Source organism: Ranitomeya imitator, chromosome 4 (assembly GCF_032444005.1).
Source record: "Ranitomeya imitator isolate aRanImi1 chromosome 4, aRanImi1.pri, whole genome shotgun sequence".
NCBI classification, from domain to species: Eukaryota; Metazoa; Chordata; class Amphibia; order Anura; family Dendrobatidae; genus Ranitomeya; species Ranitomeya imitator.
Window position 1 is genome coordinate 568840158 of NC_091285.1, and position 23923 is coordinate 568864080.

At 45.9% G+C, this 23923-nt stretch overlaps 1 protein-coding gene across 9 annotated transcripts in view; it reads left to right on the forward strand.

Annotated features, from left to right (window-relative positions):
* Positions 1–23923, forward strand: part of MEF2A (myocyte enhancer factor 2A) — a 205963-nt gene that overhangs the window by 135066 nt on the left and 46974 nt on the right. For 5 of the 9 annotated variants that reach the window (XR_011320817.1, XM_069766296.1, XM_069766297.1 and 2 more), the window contains exons 4-5: positions 18068–18184; positions 18254–18391. Coding sequence is in view for 8 of the 9 variants with exons in the window: in XM_069766296.1 (XP_069622397.1) it covers positions 18068–18184; positions 18254–18391 (255 nt within the window). In the remaining variant the exon portion in view is untranslated. The remainder of the gene's footprint in view (positions 1–18067; positions 18185–18253; positions 18392–23923) is intronic. The other 4 variants (XM_069766299.1, XM_069766301.1, XM_069766298.1 and 1 more) reach the window with 2 other exon arrangements.

Genomic DNA, 23923 nt, shown 5'->3' on the forward strand with positions numbered 1-23923 from the left:
TCAGAGAATTATGATAGCAGTGTGCACTGTGAGAATTCAGAAGTCTGCAGTCACATAGTATAACTGCAGACTCATCACAACCTTGGACATACCCTTTAATGTTCCTAACATAAATAAAAATATGAGAATTAGTATCACAAAAAAAACACATTTACATCCAGGTACCTGATAGATGACGTTGTTTGTGGAGTCGCCTCTTTCTTTTCATCTTCACCTTGTCCAGATGCCATGATGACTCTTCTCATCCACCGGCAGAGCTCGTTTCTGCAGACTTCCATCTTCTCCTGTCTTCTGCAGCACATCCCGACACAACACCCTTAAAGATAGTGTTATTATAATGCTCCGGAATAAAAATATCTGCCCTAGGCTGAGCCCCTGAGTAAATAATTGCCCCTCACTTTATTCCCAGCACATAATATGACCCTCACTGTCCCTCTTATGGTACATGCCATCCACACTACCCTCTCTCTCTTTTCTATACTTCACACCGCCTTTTCATACTGTGTCCCTCATAGAGAGCCCAGTCTCTCTACTGTGCCCCTTCATTACACTCCTCCTACTTGGCATACTGTCTCCTCCTGGCTGTTACCCTCACACTACTCAGTATCTATTATGTGTCCACTCACACTTTCATCCCCCCATACTGTCTGCACACATTTCTAATAGCCTCCTCATGTACATCCCCCCTCTGCTAACATACCCCTTTGCTCTCTCCATATTTCCTCCTCACACATTCCCCCCTCACACATTCCCCCCTCACACATTCCCCCGACTCCCCATACTGTCCTCACACATCTCATCACCGTTGCTCCCAATACTGTGTCAGCACACATTTTTCCCCTCGCTACTGTGTCCACCCCCATCTCCCCACTCACCCCCACAGAATATATCCACTCCCCTTCCGATAGAATAAATCCATCCCCTTCCACACAGAATAAATGCACCCTGCCCCACACATGCTAAATAAATTCCAGCTCCCCCACGTACACACTGAATAAATCCCCCCCAAACACACTGAATAAATCCTCCCCACACACACTGAATAAATCCCCCCCACACTGAATAAATCCCCCCACACACTTAATAAATTCCCCCCCACACACACACTGAATAAATCCCCCCCACACTTAATAAATCCCCCCACACACTTAATAAATCCCCCCACACACACTGAATCTCCCCAACACACTTAATAAATCCCACACACACTTAAAGGGACTCTTGCGCAGGCGTGTACTACAGAGGACAGAGAATGAACTTCAATCCAATATTGCGGCCAGCATGCAGCCAGCGGGTAAGGAAAGGGTAAATCAAACACCCGAAAACTCCGCCCATATGACCCAAAACCAGTCCCGCCAAATTCAGGTGACAGGTTCCCTTTAATAAATACCCCCACACACACTGAATAAATCCCCCCCACTGAATAAATTCCCCCTCCCCCCCCCAACACACTGATTAAATCCTGACTCCCCCAAACACTGAATAAATATTCCCCATAAACCCGCCCCACGCTGAATCTTCGGTGTCTTCAGCTCCACAACTACAGGAGCACTTACCACCAAGTCTCTTCTTTCTCCTGCGCGCCGGATAGTGACGTCAGCAGCGTGATCACATGACTTGATCACGCTGCTGGCTTCGCTCTGACCCAGCGGTCAGAGCCTCAATTGTACTCGCAGCTGGTAGATGTCTGTGAGTACAATTGATCTCCGGGAGCCGGCGCGCTGCAGCTTCTCTGTGCCGGCTGTCAGCTTGACAGTCGGCACAGAGAACAGCTGACTCCCAGTGCAGGGGCGGCAGAATACAGCCGCCGAGGGAGACACTTTGGACCGCCGCATTAGGCGGCAGCGTTCCCCGCGGCACACCCGACCATGTGTCGCGGCACACTAGTGTGCCGTGGAACACTGGTTGAAAATCACTGCTATATAGGATAATGCAGTCCCCCCAGGCAGACTCTGTATTGTATAATGCAGCCCCGCATAGGCAGACTGTATGTAGTATAATGCAGCCCCCCATAGGCAGACTCTAATATAATGCACCCACAATACTCACCCTGGTTCTGAGCGGGCACCGAGTAGTGACATCATCGTGACCCCTGTCAGTGTCAGGGATGTCAGAGGCTGAGAGGGGGTGATGGGAGAGGGAGCGTAGCGTTCCCACTCCATCAGTGCGGTCAGCTGTATCGGCATCCAGCTGATACAGTTCAACTTGCGATAATTGGGATTGGGGGCCACTGCTGCCACCGGCCTCCTCCTGCTCAGGGACCCCATAGCAGCCGGGTGGCAGAGCAGGGAGACTGAGCTCTGCAGCAGAATGTAACTGATACGGTTACAGTAGCATAGCTCCGGGTGGGCCTCCTCAGAGCACGGGGCCCGGGGCGACCAGCCCCTCTGGCCCCTGGTAGCTATGCTACTGGACCTAATGGAAAACATAAAAATTAACTGGGTAAAAAGGCAAAATGAGAAATTGTAAGTACACAGCGCTATATAATATGATGATTGCAATATATTAAGAGGATAAAAATTTTGATGGGAGGAGAACTGCTGCTTTAATGGACCTCCAGGCCTAAGGCCGGTTTCATAAGGCCACACTATATCAAGACCCGCTTTGGTTCTACTGATTTAGCATACGACAGGACACTGAATCCGTCTAAGTCTGGTTTCACACTTGCATGTGGCTGGTCTGCGGATGGCTGCGTACATCCTCCCTTAGCTCCGCCTACTTCCGCATGTGTCCTGCGTACCTATCTTTGACATTGGGTACGCAGGGACATGCGTTGTATGCAGATGCATCCGCATGCGGCATTTTGATGTGCCCGCCGACCGCACGGGAACGAACAGATACGCACACCACTCGTCAGTCGCTCCAGATTCATGAAGAGGCGTCCATCCCTTGTGAAGCAGGAGCGTCTCGCTTCTCCTCTACCCATTAAGAGCGGTGAAATATTCACTAGTGTTGGTGAATCTGGACCAATATTTGTGTTCATACGCTCATTTTTAACAACCACAAAAATGTTGCGCTGACTGACAAAGTTCCAGTGTAGTCTAGTTAACACCCCATTCAGACATCTGTTGTCACATACGTGTTGCAGCCATGATTTTCGCAGAACATGAACCGGTTATAGTCTGAGGCCATTCACTTGTCTGTTAGGAACCGAGGGCCTGCAAAAAAAAAAAGGAGACCTTTCCACTGATCGGAGTCATTGCTCACACTGGGCAATTCAAGTCTATGGGAGAACTTGGACAGCGCACCAGTTAGATCCTAGTAATGTGATTTTTTTTTTTTTTTTTTTTTTTAACCGACCTGATGTTTCTCTTAAGAAACAATCAGGGTTTTTGCATTTGAGGAAAAACTGCTGGTAAAATAGGACACGCTGACCAAATGTTGGTGAATATCTGATCCAGCAAACTGCAGAAAATGGATCAATGTCTTTCTACGTATGAGAGAAACCATTGACAACTGAATGAGGCTGCATACTGTGCTTTTCAACAATCCTATTAGATATTTTATTAAATTAAAATGATCATCATGAAGCAGCTGAATCTTATCCCTGGATACATTCTTCATGCCCCATGAAAACGCATTAAGCAATGTGCAGTCCTATGTAAAAGAAAACGAACCATAATACAGAATGATACGATAAATTCATAGGCCTTTCTAACTTCTGATTAGGTTTGCTAATCATACATATGGGATGCTTTGCCATTTGGCAGAGTGTGAATTTGGTCATTTTAATTAGACCTGACATCTGGGTTTTCTCGGTTAGAAACCAAATTCCTGCTGTAAAGCTAAATAGCCATGTTCTCTGTGCCCTTACATAGCAAAACCCTTCCAACAGGATATCTTTCCCTCCATCTTTAGTTGCCAGTGGTTGACATTTAGCAGCCATGTGCCATCCCCTGACATCACCATTCAGTAGTAGGAGTGTGCTGGACCTTCCCTATGATGAGCTCAGATGCCACTATTTCATCAGTGTGGGATTTTGAAATTATTTTTTTATGTTAAAAATGTGAATTCCTGTTACTGTAAAAAAAAAAAAATGATAGGTGGCAGCCATGTGTTGTCCTGTGTTTTTTTTTTTCTTCTTTTTTTACGAACTTGCATATTAGAATACCAGCTTATGAACGCTGAAACAGAATAAAATCTGACTTTCGTTTCTCTTTAGACAAAAACGAAACAAAACATGTGAACAGCCGCATGCTGTAATGGGCAGATGTTGTATCCATGAAAAGCGCGGCTAGAACATGCACGTGAAATATCGATGTCTGATTGAGGCTGTGATGCAGCGGTAGGACCATACACAGTGAAACGGCAGTGACCCAAGCAAGTTCAAACAAAACGTTCCTTTATTGTGTTACTTCACACAGTCAATATAGTATACAGCTTCTTCATACAGTCCATTAATAATGCATGGCTATACGACACAGTCAATACACAGGCCGAACTTCTCTCTGTCCAGTTTCCCTGGGTGACCGCACGCCGGTAACAAGTCTCTGTACTCACTCAGCGCACTGCACTCTTTATGCACTCTTTATCCTCTGGAGTGCAGCCGGGTACACACAAGACAGGCCAAGACGCAGGGTGTCAGTCTCTCTGGTTCCTTTAGCCTCTGTGCTGCTCCACACAGAGAGAGCTCTGCAGACAACTGCCCTGTCTGCTTCCAAGAACACACTGACACACCTCCTCCACTACTACAGGGCTTTTTAATCAGTCACTGCTTCACTATTCTAATTACAGCCACACCTGTGTCTGTAGTACGCCCTCCTGGCCTCACTACGCTTTCTTGCACATTCTGGAGAGCACATACAGCGCCCCCTAGCTGTAACAGGGGTCACTGCCTCACAAGGCCTACATGGTAACATCAGAAACCAACCCTACTTAATGTGTAATTGTATGATGAAAGCGCCATCTATGTCTACAGACAAGAGTGCGGACTGAGGCCTCTTCTTGCTTTACTGGTGTCTGCAGCTGTGTGTGCTTCCTGCACTGCTAATTCAAGAATCATTGCACACAGCCTATAGAACTAGTCGTATAGTGGACCCAGCACTTTACCAGTATGTTTTCCCCTGTATGGGGTGGATCAGGCTTATAAACAGGCATGAGGCCCTCGGTGATGTTACAATAATGGGATAATGAGCACTGTGATGTCACCATACAGGGGTAATGTGCGCTGTGATGTCACGATGCAGGGGCAATTTGTGTAGTGGTGTCAGAGTAAAGGGATAATGCACATATTGATGTCACCATACAGGGATAATGTGCGCCGTGATGTCACAATAATGGGACAATGAACACTGTAGTAGGATTTTTTTGGTCTCTGAAATTACTGTACAAAATGAATGAAAATGGTGAGATGATTGTACAGAGATGCGCAGAGCGATGTCAGATTGATATTTGCATAGTAATATCAGAGTACAGGAATAATAAGCACAGCAGTGTCACCGTACGGAGGATAATGTGCACAGCAGTGTCACCATAAGGATAATGTGCACAGCAGTGTCACCGTACAGGGGATAATGTGCACAGCAGTGTCACCGTACAGGGGATAATGTGCACAGCAGTGTCACCGTACAGGGGATAATGTGCACAGTAGTGTCACCATACAGGTGTGCACAGCAGTGTCACCATACGGGGGATAATGTGCACAGCAGTGTCACCATACAGGGGATAATGTGCACAGCAGTGTCACCTTACAGGGGATAATGTGCACAGCAGTGTCACCATACAGGGGATAATGTGCACAGCAGTGTCACCGTACAGGGGATAATGTGCACAGCAGTTTCACCATACGGAGGATAATGTGCACAGCAGTGTCACCATACGGGGGATAATGTGCACAGCAGTGTCACCATAAGGAGGATAATGTGCACAGCAGTGTCACCATACAGGGGATAATGGGCACAGCAGTGTCACCATACGGGGTTGATGCACATAGCATTGTCACCATACGGGTTTGATGCACACAGCAGTGTCGCCGTACGGGGATGATGAGCACAGCAGTGTTACCGAGGTTGATGCATGGGGTTGATGCACATAGCGGTGTTGCCATACAGGGATAATGCACACAGGAGTGTTACCGTACGGTGATAATGTACACAGCAGTGTTACCAGGGTTGATGTATGGGGATAATGCACACAGCGGGGTTACCGGGGTTGATGCATGGGGATGATGCATATAGCGGTGTTACCGGGTTTGATGCACATAGCGGTGTTACTGTAAGGGGATAATGCACGCAGCGGTCTTACCGAAAGGGAGTAATGCACGCAGCAGTTTTACCAGGGTTGATGCATGGGGATGATGCACATAGCGGTGTTACCATAAAGGGATCATGCTCATAGCAGTGTTACCTTATGGGGATAATGCACACAGCGGTGTTACCGGGGTTGATACACATTGTGATGTTGCCATAAGGGGATAATGCACACAGCGTTGTTACTGTATGGGGATAATGCACACAGCGGTGTTACTGTATGGGGATAATGCACATAGCAGTGTTACTGTATGGTGATGATGCACACAGCGGTGTTACTGTATGGGGATAATGCACACAGCGGTGTTACTGTATGGGGATAATGCACAAAGCGGTGTTAGTGTATGGGGATAATGCACACAGCGGTGTTACTGTATGGGGATAATGCACACAGCGGTGTTACTGTATGGGGATAATGCACACAGCGGTGTTACTGTATGGGGATAATGCACACAGTGGTGTTACTGTATGGGGATAATGCACACAGCGTTGTTACTGTATGGGGATAATGCACACAGCGGTTTTACTGTATGGGGATAATGCACACGGCGGTGTTACTGTATGGAGATATGCACACAGTGGTATTACTGTAGGGATAATGCACACAGCGGTTTTACTGTATGGGGATAATGCACAGCGGTGTTACTGTATGGGGATGATGCACATAGCTTTTACTGTATGGGGATGATGCACATAGCAGTGTTACTGTATGGGGATGATGCACTTAGCAGTGTCACCAAATGGGGATGATGAGCACAGCAGTGTCGCCGTACGGGGGATAATGTGCACAGCAGTGTCACCATACGGGGTTCATGCGCACAGCATTGTCACCATACGTGGTTGATGCACATAGCATTGTCACCATACGGGGTTGATGCACACAGCAATGTCGCCGTACGGGGATGATGAGCACAGCAGTGTTACCAAGGTTGATGCATGGGGTGATGCACATAGCGCTGTTGCCGTACACGGATAATGCACACAGTAGTGTTACCATATGGGGATAATGCACACAGCAGTGTTACCAGGGTTGATGTATGGGGATAATACACACAGCGGTGTTACCGGGGTTGATGCATGGGGATGATGCACATAGCGGTGTTACTGTAAGGGGATAATGCACGCAGTGGTGTTACCTGGATTGATGCATGGGCATCATGCACATAGCAGTGTTACCTTCTGGGGATAATGCAAACAGCGATGTTACCGGGGTTGATGCACATAGTGGTGTTGCCATAAGGGGATAATGCAGACAACGGTGTTACTATAATGGGATAATGCACACAGCGGTTTTACTGTATTGGGATAATGCACACAGCGGTTTTACTGTATTGGGATAATGCACACAGCGGTGTTACTGTATGGGGATAATGCACACAGCGGTGTTACTGTATGGAGATGAAGCACATAGCGGTGTTACTGTATGGAGATGAAGCACATAGCGGTGTTACTGTATGGAGATGATGCACACATCGGTGTATGGCTTTGTGCACATGTTGCGGATTAGGGTTAGGAATTTCTGGTGCGGATTCTGCCCCTCCTGGTGGATTTGTCGCGTTTTTTGTGCGGTTCCGCAGCGTTTTTTGTACGTTTTTGCTGCGGTTTTCTTGCAGATTTGCTGCTTTTTTTACCCCTGCGGTTTTCTATAATGGAATGGGTAGAAAAACGTTGCAGATTCACAAAAAAGAAGTGACATGCTACTTTTAAACCATAGCGTTTCCGCAGCAGATTTTCCGCAAAGTGTGCACAGCTTTTCTCATTGATTTACATTGTGCTGTAAATCATTTGCAGATCTGCAGCGTTTCTGCACCGCAAAAAACACTGCGGATCCGCACAGAATCCGCAACGTGTGCACATACCCTTACTGTATGAGGATGGTGCACACAGCGGTGTTACTGTATGGGGATGGTGCACACAGCGGTGTTACTGTGTTGAGATGTGCACACAGCGGTGTTACTGTATGGGGATGGTGCACACAGCGGTGTTACTGTATTGTGATGGTGCACACAGCGGTGTATCTGTATGAGGATCGTGCACACAGCGGTGTTGCTGTATGGGGATGGTGCACACAGCGGTGTTACTGTATGGAGATGGTGCACACAGCGGTGTTACTGTATTGAGATGGTGCACACAGCGGTGTTACTGTATTGAGATGGTGCACACAGCGGTGTTACTGTATGGGGATGGTGCACACAGCGGTGTTACTGTATTGAGATGGTGCACACAGGGGTGTTACTGTATGGGAATGGTGCACACAGCGGTGTTACTGTATGGGGATGGTGCACACAGCGGTGTTGCTGTATGGGGATAGTGCACACAGCGGTGTATCTGTATGGGGATGGTGCACACAGCGGTGTTGCTGTATGGGGATGGTGCACACAGCGGTGTTGCCGTATGGGGATAGTGCACACAGCGGTGTTGCTGTATGGGGATAGTGCACACAGCGGTGTTACTGTATGGGGATGGTGCACACAGCGGTGTATCTGTATGGGGATGGTGCACACAGCGGTGTTGCCGTATGGGGATGGTGCACACAGCGGTGTTGCCGTATGGGGATGGTGCACACAGCGGTGTTGCCGTATGGGGATAGTGCACACAGCGGTGTATCTGTATGGGGATAGTGCACACAGCGGTGTTACTGTATGGGGATGGTGCACACAGCGGTGTATCTGTATGGGGATGGTGCACACAGCGGTGTATCTGTATGGGGATGGTGCACACAGCGGTGTATCTGTATGGGGATGGTGCACACAGCGGTGTTGCTGTATGGGGATGGTGCACACAGCGGTGTATCTGTATGGGGATGGTGCACACAGCGGTGTATCTGTATGGGGATGGTGCACACAGCGGTGTATCTGTATGGGGATGGTGCACACAGCGGTGTTGCTGTATGGGGATGGTGCACACAGCGGTGTTGCTGTATGGGGATGGTGCACACAGCGGTGTTGCTGTATGGGGATGGTGCACACAGCGGTGTTGCTGTATGGGGATGGTGCACACAGCGGTGTATCTGTATGGGGATGGTGCACACAGCGGTGTATCTGTATGGGGATGGTGCACACAGCGGTGTATCTGTATGGGGATGGTGCACACAGCGGTGTTGCTGTATGGGGATGGTGCACACAGCGGTGTTGCTGTATGGGGATGGTGCACACAGCGGTGTTGCTGTATGGGGATGGTGCACACAGCGGTGTTACTGTATGGGGATGGTGCACACAGCGGTGTATCTGTATGGGGATGTGCACACAGCGGTGTATCTGTATGGGGATGGTGCACACAGCGGTGTTGCTGTATGGGGATGGTGCACACAGCGGTGTTGCTGTATGGGGATGGTGCACACAGCGGTGTTACTGTATGGGGATGGTGCACACAGCGGTGTATCTGTATGGGGATGGTGCACACAGCGGTGTTGCTGTATGGGGATGGTGCACACAGCGGTGTTACTGTATGGGGATGGTGCACACAGCGGTGTTGCTGTATGGGGATGGTGCACACAGCGGTGTATCTGTATGGGGATGGTGCACACAGCGGTGTTGCTGTATGGGGATGGTGCACACAGCGGTGTTACTGTATGGGGATGGTGCACACAGCGGTGTTGCTGTATGGGGATGGTGCACACAGCGGTGTTACTGTATGGGGATGGTGCACACAGCGGTGTATCTGTATGGGGATGGTGCACACAGCGGTGTATCTGTATGGGGATGGTGCACACAGCGGTGTTGCTGTATGGGGATGGTGCACACAGCGGTGTTGCTGTATGGGGATGGTGCACACAGCGGTGTATCTGTATGGGGATGGTGCACACAGCGGTGTTGCTGTATGGGGATGGTGCACACAGCGGTGTTACTGTATGGGGATGGTGCACACAGCGGTGTTGCTGTATGGGGATGGTGCACACAGCGGTGTTACTGTATGGGGATGGTGCACACAGCGGTGTATCTGTATGGGGATGGTGCACACAGCGGTGTATCTGTATGGGGATGGTGCACACAGCGGTGTTGCTGTATGGGGATGGTGCACACAGCGGTGTTGCTGTATGGGGATGGTGCACACAGCGGTGTATCTGTATGGGGATGGTGCACACAGCGGTGTTGCTGTATGGGGATGGTGCACACAGCGGTGTTGCTGTATGGGGATGGTGCACACAGCGGTGTATCTGTATGGGGATGGTGCACACAGCGGTGTATCTGTATGGGGATGGTGCACACAGCGGTGTATCTGTATGGGGATAGTGCTCTGCTGTTGAACCTATAGCCGCTGCCTTGTCCTCCACCCTGGTACTTATACACTGCTGTTAGCTGTACATGACCTGAGATCAGGGCGGTCAGTCTTGCCGCAGTCCATCTGCAGTTACGCACCTGTGGCCCAGATATATTTTATACTCCTGGACATCCCCTTTAATTACTGCATTGTCCTCTAAAATTGTCCCCATCTCCGGTGTCCTCGGCGGCCATCATCTTATCTGTGTGAATGTTTCGGAGTGGCTGTGACCTTTCTGTGCTGTCCCGTCCTGAGGGGGAGCCTGCTATCATTATGAGAATTCGGGCCCGGCTCCTCTCACACACGGCTCCTTGTCCTTGTAGGCGGTGGATTTCTTGTTTCTTTTGTGGCGGTGCTGCTGTGTAGATAAAGCTGTGAGCATCAGATGCAATAATATTTGTATTGTCATTTTTAGCTCACGGAGTCTCCGATAGGTAAATTTGCCTCTGACTGTTTACACACTGGATAGAAATTTAGGATTTTTTTTAAAGTTCTCAACAAAGGAGTCCTGGCTCATCACCATGGCTAGGAGATTGGCAGGCTCATTTCTAGGTCAAGAAAAGCTGCTGGAGACAGGAAGGGTAGTCGATGGCCACTGCGATGACCTGCCCGAGGGTAATAAGTGCTTCATTAGAGGGCATTCTAGACATTGTAGTTCTTCTGTTGGAAGTATAACGGCCTCACATGAGAGCTGTGAGCTAAATGCTTGTCTGTCGATTGTCAATTTTTACCAGAGCTGAACCAGGCCGTAAACCACTGCTGACCGCCTACATAGTGACAGCAGATAAACCCCAGAACATAGGATGATGTGTTGCCAATAATGATGGTTTTTTTTGTTTTTTGGTTGTGTTTTTTTTAAGCCCAAACAAAAGATATCACGCTTGACCAACAAACTTTTTTGCTTGATCTTCAGGTGATTGCCAGTCCATTAAATGGCCCAATTTTCAGCAATGAAGTTTCCTAGGAACACTTGTTCTCCAATTATTGGCTTACGTAAAGGGACTACAAGGGTCGGGTCCCACAACAGTTTTTCACATCCAAATAAACAGGTCGAATTACTCTGATCAGATTGACATCAAATTTTCTCAAACATGAAGAGAAAAAATAAATACATAAAAGGTTCTCCGCCTTCTCAATTCTGTTAGTCTGTAAAAATCGGGGCATGCTCTGATGTCTTCCCAGTGCGGTGCAGATTTTTGAACTTGCATTGCCGTCGGATCAAGGAAGAAGTTGGACATGTGCACGGCCCCATAGAATAGCATAAATACGAGTGCATCTGTGAAAAACCTGGATAGCACTCATTCTAGAAAATCGCACATGTGCACTGGCTTGCACAGTCTTATATGCTCTTTGGATCTGGGGTAGATGGGAAAACAGGCACAAGACATGTTGAAATCCTGGGGGATTGGCTTCATCATTTGCTTGTCAGCAGATCCTGTGTAAATTGGCAGGCTAATGTGTATGGCCAACAGGGAATGTACCGCTTGTTTCAGATAAGTTTGGTCATACCACTCTGTTTTGATTTGGTGAAGTTCCTGGAGCTTAGACCCCCACAGACAGACGCACACGCAGCATGGTGTCCTCACTCCTACTCTTCTCATGAGACCGTACTCCACTAACACTGTGTCCCCGAGGATTAGCCGAGACACCGAGCTCGGATGAGAACTTCTGCCCTTTCATTTCGCAGTCTGGTGCTCTGAACATGTACTCATTAGGCTATGTTCCCATGGTGAGTTTTTGATGTTGCAGATTTTCTGCGCTCATTAAGTAAAATGAATTACTTGTATTTTTTTTTCCTATTTTTTCCCCCCAAAATTCGCAGCTTACAAAACTCTCCAAAAACTCATTGTGGGAATGTAGCCTAAGGCTATGTGCACACATTGCGGATTAGGCTTAAGGTACCGTCACACATAGCGACGCTGCAGCGATACCGACAACGATCCGGATCGCTGCAGCGTCGCTGTTTGGTCGCTGGAGAGCTGTCACACAGACCGCTCTCCAGCGACCAACGATCCCGAGGTCCCCGGTAACCAGGGTAAACATCGGGTAACTAAGCGCAGGGCCGCGCTTAGTAACCCGATGTTTACCCTGGTTACCATCCTAAAAAGTAAAAAAACAAACGCTACATACTTACCTACAGCCGTCTGTCCTCGGCGCTCTGCTTCTCTGGTCTGGCTGTGAGCGCCGGGCAGCCAGAAAGCAGAGCGGTGACGTCACCGCTCTGCATTCCGGCTGACCGACGCTCACAGCCAGTACAGGAGGAGAGCAGAGCGCAGCGCTGGAGGACAGACAGCGGTAGGTAAGTATGTAGTGTTTGTTTTTTTACTTTTAGGATGGTAACCAGGGTAAACATCGGGTTACTAAGCGCGGCCCTGCGCTTAGTTACCCGATGTTTACCCTGGTTACCAGCGAAGACATCGCTGAATCGGTGTCACACACGCCGATTCAGCGATGTCTACGGGGAGTCCAGCGACGAAATAAAGTTCTGGACTTTCTTCCCCGACCAGCGATCTCCCAGCAGGGGCCTGATCGCTGCTGCCTGTCACACTGGACGATATCGCTAGCGAGGACGCTGCAACGTCACGGATCGCTAGCGATATCGTCTAGTGTGACAGTACCTTTAGGAATATCTGGTGCGGATTCTGCCTGTCCTGGCAGAAAATGCACCTGCGGTTCCGCAGCGTTTTTTGTGCGTTTTCTCTGCGGTTTTGTTGCGGATTTGCTGCGGTTTTTACCCCTGCGGTTTTCTATAATGGAATGGGTACAAAAACGCTGCAGATTCACAAAAAAGAAGTGACATGCTACTTCTTTTACACCACAGCGTTTCCGCAGCGGATTTTCCGCAAAGTGTGCACAGCTTTTTTTTTTTTCTCATTGATTTACATTGTACTGTAAATTAATTGCGGATCTGCAGCGTTTCTGCACCTCAAAAAACGCTGCGGATCCGCAGAGAATCCACAACGTGTGCACATACCCTTATAGTCTAAGGCACTGTCCACATGTCAGTGTTTGGAAAATAAGTGTAGTGTCCACGAGAAGAAAAAAAAAGATAAAAAGTTTTTTTTTTTTATTTGTTTAATGGGTAGTGGAAGCTGGATTTATTTACAAATTGTTGCATTTGTTATTTTGCAGATTTAAAACTTTTCTCAAATGCAAAAGAAAAGTAAAAAATGAAATCTAGGAGCGTTTCTGCGGCGGCTATGGCTTGTCATTACTGCAGTGTAGTAAGTGCTGCTGGAAACGGACATGCATGGTAAATGCTCCTGAGCCCTGGTTGAGGGGCACTAAACAGTTGTACTATGCAATGTATCCTTTTAACAGAAGGGGACATCTCCTGTAATGAAGCCTGTAAAGTGCTTTTATAAACAAGCAACTCTACAATTTAGTGCTTATTAAAAATCCTCTGGGTTCTTAGGAATGGTAATGGAGGTAAGTAAAGCTACGTTCTCAGGATGCTTTTTTTTTTTTTACAGTGCGTATTGAAAAAATTAAAGTACCGGTAACCTATTTTACTTATAGTGCAGAAAATCTTCAACCTCCAAAGCGGTTTGTGGAAAGGTAGCCTTGGGGTCTGTGCACACGTTGCGGATTTGGCCCTGCGGATTCACAGCAGTTTTCCATGCGGTGTACAGTACCATGCAAACCTATGGAAAACCAAATCCGCTGTGCCCATGGTGCGGAAAATTCCACGCGGAAACGCTGCGTTGTATTTTCTGCAGCATGTCAATTCTTTGTGCGGATTCTGCAGCGTTTTGCACCTGCTCTTCAATAGGAATCCGCAGGTGGAATCCGCACAAAAACCCCAGGAAATCCGCGGTAAATCTGCAGGTAAAAAGAAGTGCGTTTTACTTGTGGATTTTTAAAAAAAAAATCCTCACACGATTCCGCAACGTGAGCGCATAGCCTCATAGATCACTGCTCGTTGCTTGGGCTCCTGGCCACCGCTGCAGTCCATCAGCGATGGCTGGTTTCCTAGCACAGGAGCTCGTGTTTCCAAGCTCTTTACTTTCAGGGTATGTGCACACATTGCGGATTTCCTGCGGATCCGCAGCATTTTTTGCGGTGCTGAAACGCTGCAGATCTGCACTGTGATTTACAATACAATGTAAATCAATGAGAAAAAAAAAAAAAGCTTTGCACATGGTGCGGAAAATTCAGTGTGGAAACGCTGCGAATTAAAAGGAGCATGTCACTACTTTTTTGCGGATCTGCAGCCGTTTTTTATACCCATTCCATTATAGAAACCCACAGGGGTAAAAAAAACGCAAAAAATCCGCAGCAAAACCGCACCAAAAATGCGGCGGATCTGCACAAAAAACGCGACAAATCCGCAGCTGCGTTTTCTGCCAAGACATGCAGAATCCGCACCAGAAATTCCTAAGGCTAATCCGCAACATGTGCACGTAGCCTTAGAGTTTGTAAGCGCTGCTCTGCAGCTGGTTGGATCCAGGCTGTGTCCGTGCCCCTTCGCCCCAGCGGTTTCTGCTTGTGGCACAAGACAAGGCACAGTCCAGGCCAGCCGCTAGTCCGAATTTCCAGTTTTTTAAGGCATTGCGCTTCCGATGAAAGAAGAGACCATGTGTTCAATGTCCTGTATATAAACATTTCACTGTATTTTGGAAATTTAAAAAGAGCGAATGAAAAAAACCCTCAATTTGTCTTCATTATGAGCGTGGCTGTCACACCAGAGATAGCTGGCGAGAGACACATTATAGCCTGACGGAACTGCTAAGACGTTCACAATGTGCCTGGCATTAGGCAGGCTTTCCAGCACAGTTGGGGTTAACAATAACAAGCAGATAAAGTGACCACAGATTACTGACAGCTTGGGAAGGTTTTGGAGGCGAGCAACATCCGACCTTCAAAGACTGAAACAACAGCTCCATGTATGGCTGCGGCGGCGCTCTTACCCACCGGATTGGCCGCTCTCGGCGCAGTGACAGGTGCTGGAGAAAGCTACACCTGTCCCTTCATGTGCTGATGTAGCGAGGTCTGCGAGACGCACAACACATGCCAAAGTAATGCGAGATGGACTTGCAGTGCATGTTAGCTAATGATCACCGCCAATCTGCCACAAATTAACCAATTACAACGTATTATTGTAGAAAAAAATGCTTCACCTCCTTGTAAAGCGAGCGAAGCAAAGCACTTTGTGCTCTGAAGCAAATCCACAGCAGATTTTCACTCTCATCCATTACATTTTATTATAAAGAAGAATGAGATGAATGCTGGCAGAGCGATAAAGCACATGGCAGATCAGACGGTTGGTATCTGCACAATATGTATATGCAGAGTCTGGTGTGGACCGCTGAGTGGTACATAGGTGTGATGTGCCATGTGCTCTGGGTGAGGCCACCGATGGGTATTATCTGGCCCAGGAGTCAGTGCAGACATTCCCTGGTGTAGCCCAGCGTGCCGGCTGTACATGACGGTGGTACTGACCTAACCGTATTGTATAACATTGAATTACTATGAATGCTACTGCAATAAATTCAATGTTAAAAATGCGTTACTATACTTACTGTATATTACTATGATGCAAAGATGTGATAAAATGTTAAGATGTACTACAAGGAGGTGTTGTAGTATAAAGTTTGATATATTTATTGTATGATTTTTATTTTTTGCACTTATTTTCCCACAATGCTCATTGTTACAGAAGTTGTATGAAGTATAGAAGTTATTATCTATCAGTAGAATAGGGAAAAACGTGTTAGTTGCTTGGGATATCGGCGCCGACAGTCCTGGAGAGCAGTCATGCACATTTTCCACCTCCGCTCAGTTTTTTTTTTTTTTTATACGTCCATGTGACATTCGGGAGACATCTGTCTTTAAATATCAATAGTTCACAGTGTGTATGATCAAATCCAGAATAAATCTGTAAGAATCCCATACTGCTGCACAGATTCGTGTAAGATCCAGCCTTTTTTTCTGCACCTATAGCCTTGAATGGCCAAGTGTCATCTAGGACTTGGAAGAGAATACTACATGTGATGTTTGCTCACACGGACACTGTCATCTGAGGAGCCTTATGAATCATGTTTTTTACTCGGACAGCGCTTGTCTGTATAATATATTCATCTGTATGAACCCTTAAGGGGTTATCCAGGGCTTTTTTTATAATGTACGGTACTTCTGAATTACCATGCAGGTAGTTGCTACCTATGTTGGTGTTGTGCTTAGTGCCGATCTCTGCCGGCTCAGAGCGATCATAGATGGGTTCTGTCGGTGATTCGGCCGCTTCTGCTGACATCACGTCTATAGAGCAGCAGTTTCTTTTCTGCTCTGCTCTGTTGACAGGACATGACTGTCGACGTCATGCTGATTGACAGGCGGCTCCCTGCTGCCCAACTGCGGGAAGCTGACTGTCAGTCAGCACGATGTCGGCTGTCTTGTCCCGTCGACAGAGCAGCCCGGAGGAAGAACTGCTCTGTTAGCTTCTGCCAGCGAATCAACTGGTCCATGTTGTCGGTGACCACTCTGAGCTGTCAGAAGGCAAGTACGGTAGTTACCAACTACCTGCCTGTTAGTTTTTAATAATTAAAAGTGGTTATCCAGGATTTAAGGAGAAATTGTACTTCTAGGACTTAGTAACACATACTAATTTGATTACTCAAAAGCAGATCCTGATCTTTATATGTCTATGCTGATCAATATTTGGTCAGTATTTTACATCAGTATTAATAAACCAAAACCAGGAGTGGGTGATAAATGCAGAAGGGATGATGTGTTTCTATTATACTTTTCCTCTGATTATTCTACTCCTGGTTTTGGCTTACAAATACTGATGTAAAATACTGACCAAATACTGAAGGTGTGAACGTGACCTAAGGGTCCACTCACAAAGTAAAAACGTATCGGAAAAATCCAACATATATTTTAAGTGGAAACTCAATCAGTCCTGTGAGCTTCTGGCCTGGATTTGCAGTTTCAATGGCCCCATTCATTGGGGTTCATCTGCGTGCGTCTTATCTAGTGCACTTATTTGGGTGGAGATGTCGCTTATTGAAGCAGTTATGGAAACATCATTGGATAAACGAGCCACTGTATGAATAGTAATGGAGGTTTCATATTTAACACAATGAGTCATGTTATATAGGAGATTTTCCAATATTGGCACAGAACAGACATTTCCAGCCAAAATACCGTACGTTGGAAAAAAACTCCTTGTGAACATGCCCTATAGGTGAGCGTGCAGCTCCCACACAGTTGGGCATTGGAACTCCTTCTGCCCATCTTTACTATTAGCATTTAATGCCATTTTGCCCATGCATAGGTTTGTTTTTTGCTTGTATCTTTCTGTGTACATATTGTGTATGTTCAGTAATAAATACTGACTCTCACATCTGGAGGTAGTATATGCCTTCTGTCCCCCAGACCGCAAGGTGCGGGTGGCACTAGTGCAGGAAATGTCTGGTGAATCCGTCTTCACAACCAATGAAGTCATTATTGAGGTGTAATGGACCCATTTTGATCTTGAAGGGCAGACCTCCGTTAGACCCAAAGTCTGAATATTCAGTTAGTGCAGTTTGTTAGTGAATTTTCCAATTGTGTTTCAGACTCTCAAAAAGAAAGGCTTAGATGGTTGTGAGAGCCCAGATGCTGAGAGATACTTTGAGGAGGAGACATTCAGCAAACTAAATGAAGATAGTGATTTTGTTTTCAAGCGAGACCCTGTAAGTATTGTTTTACCCTTCTTCCCTTCCTTGTATGTGTTGATCCTTTTTATTGACTTTACTGTCTAGGCACTGAACAAGAAGGAGCACCGAGGGTGCGACAGCCCGGACCCAGACAGCTCTTATGTCCTTACACCCCACACGGAGGAAAAGTACAAAAAAATTAACGAGGAATTTGATAATATGATGCGCAATCATAAGATCTCTGTGAGTACAAGAGTTCTATTTATTTCCTGGCAAGCAGTGTATTCACCCCATAGTGGTCTGCCAGAGTAGAGAGATCATGTATTACACTCCATTCACTTCTATGGGAGAATACTGCCATACAACATCCAATAGGGCATGTAGAAAAAGGAGTCATATGAACGTATGAATAAAACTTGGGACAGCGGCTTGATATTGGACCCAACCCAGTTTCTACTATGTATGACCTACCAGAGACCACAAGCTTTAAACCATTGTCTAATAACTTAGGTGGTCAAGGTGCAGAGAACGTAACCCTAGAAAATCTACACCCTAAATGTCAAATTGGCTTCATCTGCTGTTTTAACGTGTGTGTGTAGATGTGTGTGTGTGTGTGCATATAGATGTGTGTGTGTGTGTGTGTAGATGTATCTGGATAGATGTGTGTGTATATGTGTCTGTAAATACATATATATGTGAACAATTTCCAAAATTTTGACAAGACTGCGTTTTATAGAACATTTTTTAACCTAGGTTAATAGTATAACTTTCATTATAAAAGCTTCAGTTTACTCAAATAATGTGATGCACAATGAGTACCCCCCACATCTAGTATTGTGTATGACCTCCATGATACTTAATGACCACACCGAGTCTTCTAGGCATGGGATGAACAGGTTCGCATGTTGGAAAAGTGCATGTCTACCAAGTAGCATCTTCTCTTTCAATATCAAGCAGTGATTTGTGAATCCATGATGCCATCAGTGAAATGTAGCTCCCGACACCATCAGCTCTCACGCGACTCAACATAAGGACACCGTAAATGCCATTCATTGAGAAAAATTATTTTTTGGAAAATGCCTGGTGCCTATAGTGAAACCGGGTGGTGGCAGTGTCCATAGTATGTGGGGCTGCATGAGAGCTTCTGGTGTCGGGGGGTATCATGAATACAGAGATGTAATGCTCTGTATTGAAAGAGAAGATGCTACCATCACTCCGTGCACTTTTCCAACATGACAATGGTCCAAAACAGACATCTGTTGAATTTCTGAAGAACAGGATGAAAGCGATTCCGTGGCTGAGTATGTCCTATATAAATGAATGGACTATTGTTAGGACGAGCTATCCATGTCAGTCTGGTATAGCTGTAATAGAAGTCAGACATTGCCTGGTATATGGTGGAGGGGACGCAACTCTGACTACAGTCATTGGGGCTATAATACAAGCCACAGTGCCTAGTGAATAGTGGAGCGGACACCCCAAGGTTAATCTGCTGATCCCCTCCAATCTGGGATCTGGTAAGACAAGGCCATCAGTTTTATAGTCCCAGAAACATCTTTTTAAATCTGAGCACAAGTCTCCCGGAGAATTGTACGCCTTCTGGTGCCCTGTGTTCTGGCTGTTTTCTGTGCCTTGGTGTGTACTTGTCCGCTCTCTCCAGGAATACGATTATTTCCATAAACAGATGGGCTTTCTTGCAATCTGTCAACCTGTTGCTGAATATGTGACTCTGTTTTTGCCAGCGATTTGTCTTTTTTTCCTGAGATTGTTTTGCACTCTTGCTTCTTTATTAATATGTTATATTTCACCACTCCGATGTCGAGGCCAAAACCGGGATATGAAAGGAGGCCGTGCAACTTTGCCAGGGGAGGATTTCAAACACTGGTGATGCAAATGCTGAATTGACTGGAAATAGAAAGAGCTCATACAACACTAGTGGCTCAAGAGCTCGCACTTCTCACATTTTGCTTGGATAAGATACCAATCTGTTGTGAAGTTTGAGCAATGATAGTGCAGCTTCAGCGCAAACGTCTGTTTCCTCCTTAAAAGATTATCCTGGCAAAGGAAGAAAATATACTGATATTGGCCTGCCGGCACCAACCATGATCTGCTGACACAGGTGGTGACTTGAGCAGCACATTATCTGAAAAGTCACCTGACCGCTGCAGCCAGTCAAAGGCCACAGCGGTCCAGCTACTGGCGTAAAGGTGACGTTCTCCTGTTCCTGTGTCAGTGCCTTGGTTTCTGAGGTGTGCCGGTAGCTTAGCGCCACTTTAAAAGAAAAAAAAATTCCAAATAAATAGGGTAATAGGGCGCGTCAAAAAATATTAGAAAAACCTACAGAGAAAAATGAAGTACTGAGCCTAAAAATAAAAATGACAATGTTTATTAATTATGATTTTTTTTAATTTTTTTTTAAGTATATAGGACATGGAGATTGGAACAGAGATAACTGCCTGCATTAGGACTATCCAGATAGTGACATATATGTTATGTCCACTGATGATACAAGTATGATGAGAGCGGTGTTACTGCAAAAACAGCATATATAGATTAAATATTAATATAGAAGTAAGATATCCTTGTTATGTCCAGAAAAAGAGATTAATGTGAATGAATTAGAATCATGTCTTCTTACCATCAATATTATGATACAATATGTTGGTTTTTGGTTGCACTACACTTTATTTCCTTTTGAAGCATATTTACTACCAACTATTATGAAATATCCTGTTTAGTATTTATTGCACGGCAAGGATATCTTACTTATATATTGATATTTAATCTTTATATGCGGTTTTGCAGTAACACCGCTCTCATCATATTTGTATCATCAGTGGTCATGACAACCTATATGTCACTATCTGGATAGTAACATAGTAACATAGTAACATAGTTAGTAAGGCCGAAAAAAGACATTTGTCCATCCAGTTCAGCCTATATTCCATCATAATAAATCCCCAGATCTACGTCCTTCTACAGAACCTAATAATTGTATGATACAATATTGTTCTGCTCCAGGAAGACATCCAGGCCTCTCTTGAACCCCTCGACTGAGTTCGCCATCACCACCTCCTCAGGCAAGCAATTCCAGATTCTCACTGCCCTAACAGTAAAGAATCCTCTTCTATGTTGGTGGAAAAACCTTCTCTCCTCCAGACGCAAAGAATGCCCCCTTGTGCCCGTCACCTTCCTTGGTATAAACAGATCCTCAGCTAGATATTTGTATTGTCCCCTTATATACTTATACATGGTTATTAGATCGCCCCTCAGTCGTCTTTTTTCTAGACTAAATAATCCTAATTTCGCTAATCTATCTGGGTATTGTAGTTCTCCCATCCCCTTTATTAATTTTGTTGCCCTCCTTTGTACTCTCTCTAGTTCCATTATATCCTTCCTGAGCACCGGTGCCCAAAACTGGACACAGTACTCCATGTGCGGTCTAACTAGGGATTTGTACAGAGGCAGTATAATGCTCTCATCATGTGTATCCAGACCTCTTTTAATGCACCCCATGATCCTGTTTGCCTTGGCAGCTGCTGCCTGGCACTGGCTGCTCCAGGTAAGTTTATCATTAACTAGGATCCCCAAGTCCTTCTCCCTGTCAGATTTACCCAGTGGTTTCCCGTTCAGTGTGTAATGGTGATATTGATTCCCTCTTCCCATGTGTATAACCTTACATTTATCATTGTTAAACCTCATCTGCCACCTTTCAGCCCAAGTTTCCAACTTATCCAGATCCATCTGTAGCAGAATACTATCTTCTCTTGTATTAACTGCTTTACATAGTTTTGTATCATCTGCAAATATCGATATTTTACTGTGTAAACCTTCTACCAGATCATTAATGAATATGTTGAAGAGAACAGGTCCCAATACTGACCCCTGCGGTACCCCACTGGTCACAGCGACCCAGTTAGAGACTATACCATTTATAACCACCCTCTGCTTTCTATCACTAAGCCAGTTACTAACCCATTTACACACATTTTCCCCCAGACCAAGCATTCTCATTTTGTGTACCAACCTCTTGTGCGGCACGGTATCAAACGCTTTGGAAAAATCGAGATATACCACGTCCAATGACTCACCGTGGTCCAGCCTATAGCTTACCTCTTCATAAAAACTGATTAGATTGGTTTGACAGGAGCGATTTCTCATAAACCCATGCTGATATGGAGTTAAACAGTTATTCTCATTGAGATAATCCAGAATAACATCCCTCAGAAACCCTTCAAATATTTTACCAACAATAGAGGTTAGACTTACTGGCCTATAATTTCCAGGTTCACTTTTAGAGCCCTTTTTGAATATTGGCACCACATTTGCTATGCGCCAGTCCTGCGGAACAGACCCTGTCGCTATAGAGTCACTAAAAATAAGAAATAATGGTTTATCTATTACATTACTTAGTTCTCTTAGTACTCGTGGGTGTATGCCATCCGGACCCGGAGATTTATCTATTTTAATCTTATTTAGCCGGTTTCGCACCTCTTCTTGGGTTAGATTGGTGACCCTTAATATAGGGTTTTCATTGTTTCTTGGGATTTCACCTAGCATTTCATTAGGATAGCCCTAATGCAGGCAGTTATCTCTGTTCCCATATCCATGTTCTATATACTTTTAAAAAATGTTTTATAAAAATTATCATTAATAAACATTGTAATTTTTATTTTTGGGCTCAGTACTTCTTTTTCTCTGTAGGCTTTTCTAGTGGCACTTTTAGTTTACTATTTACAGCTCCAAGCCCTTGGGGAACTTTTTTTTGTTTGACTGGACAACCCCTTCAATATATTTGTTCCATTTATCTTATAATTGTTTTCTCTGGGGTGACCCACTTTTTATTTTGTCCTTGCTGTAATATAAATCAACTGTGTCTGCACCAGGGTAAACAAGAAGCGTTGCAGTGTACAGCATGGGGGAAAGTCAGAGCCGCTGCTAGAGCTTATGCAGAGACGAGAGTTGGATTTTAAATTGCTTATAACTACTTTATTGAGCAGAAGAAAGAAGACTCTTACATGTCATCGTACAGGAGACGTTGATTTTGCCTTTCTATTTGGTTCCCTCTTCTAGTGCAGGTGAATTATGAAGTGCAGAGGGGAAGAGTCTAGCCTGCTCTGCTTTTTTTAGGCAAGGGAAACTAAAGTGGGCCTTCACCTGGCCATACACATTAGATAGCTATCTGCCAAGTGATCACTTGGTCCACTGCTCTTTACGGACAGACTGGACTCCCCAATACACAGGAACACTCTGCTCGGCCGAGCGCTCCTGTGTCCTATCGGAGAACTGCCATACTCCTATCCCCAAGAACAAAACATCGGCCATTGAAATTCAGCAGGCCAGATCCTTCTCTCCCCAACATCATCTGGTAATGGACAGTCAGGAGACCCCCACACACACGTTAGATGGTTTGCTGATGCCACCAAATGTGGCGGGTTTGGCCGACTTCTATCAAATGTGACTGAGACCTTTTACATATTAGATGCTGTGTGCCAAATGCACATTCTGTCAACAGCTATTTCTCCCTGCTCAGCCACAACTATGTAAACTTCACTAGGAGAAATGCATATTTCAGTGGGAAGTGGAGGAATGGCTGGTGCCGGAAGTGGAGGAATGGCTGGTGCCGGAAGTGGAGGAATGGCTGGTGCCAGAAGGGGAGGAATGGCTGGTGCCGGAAGTGGAGGAATGGCTGGTGCCGGAAGTGGAGGAATGGCTGGTGCCGGAAGTGGAGGAATGGCTGGTGCCGGAAGTGGAGGAATGGCTGGTGCCGGAAGT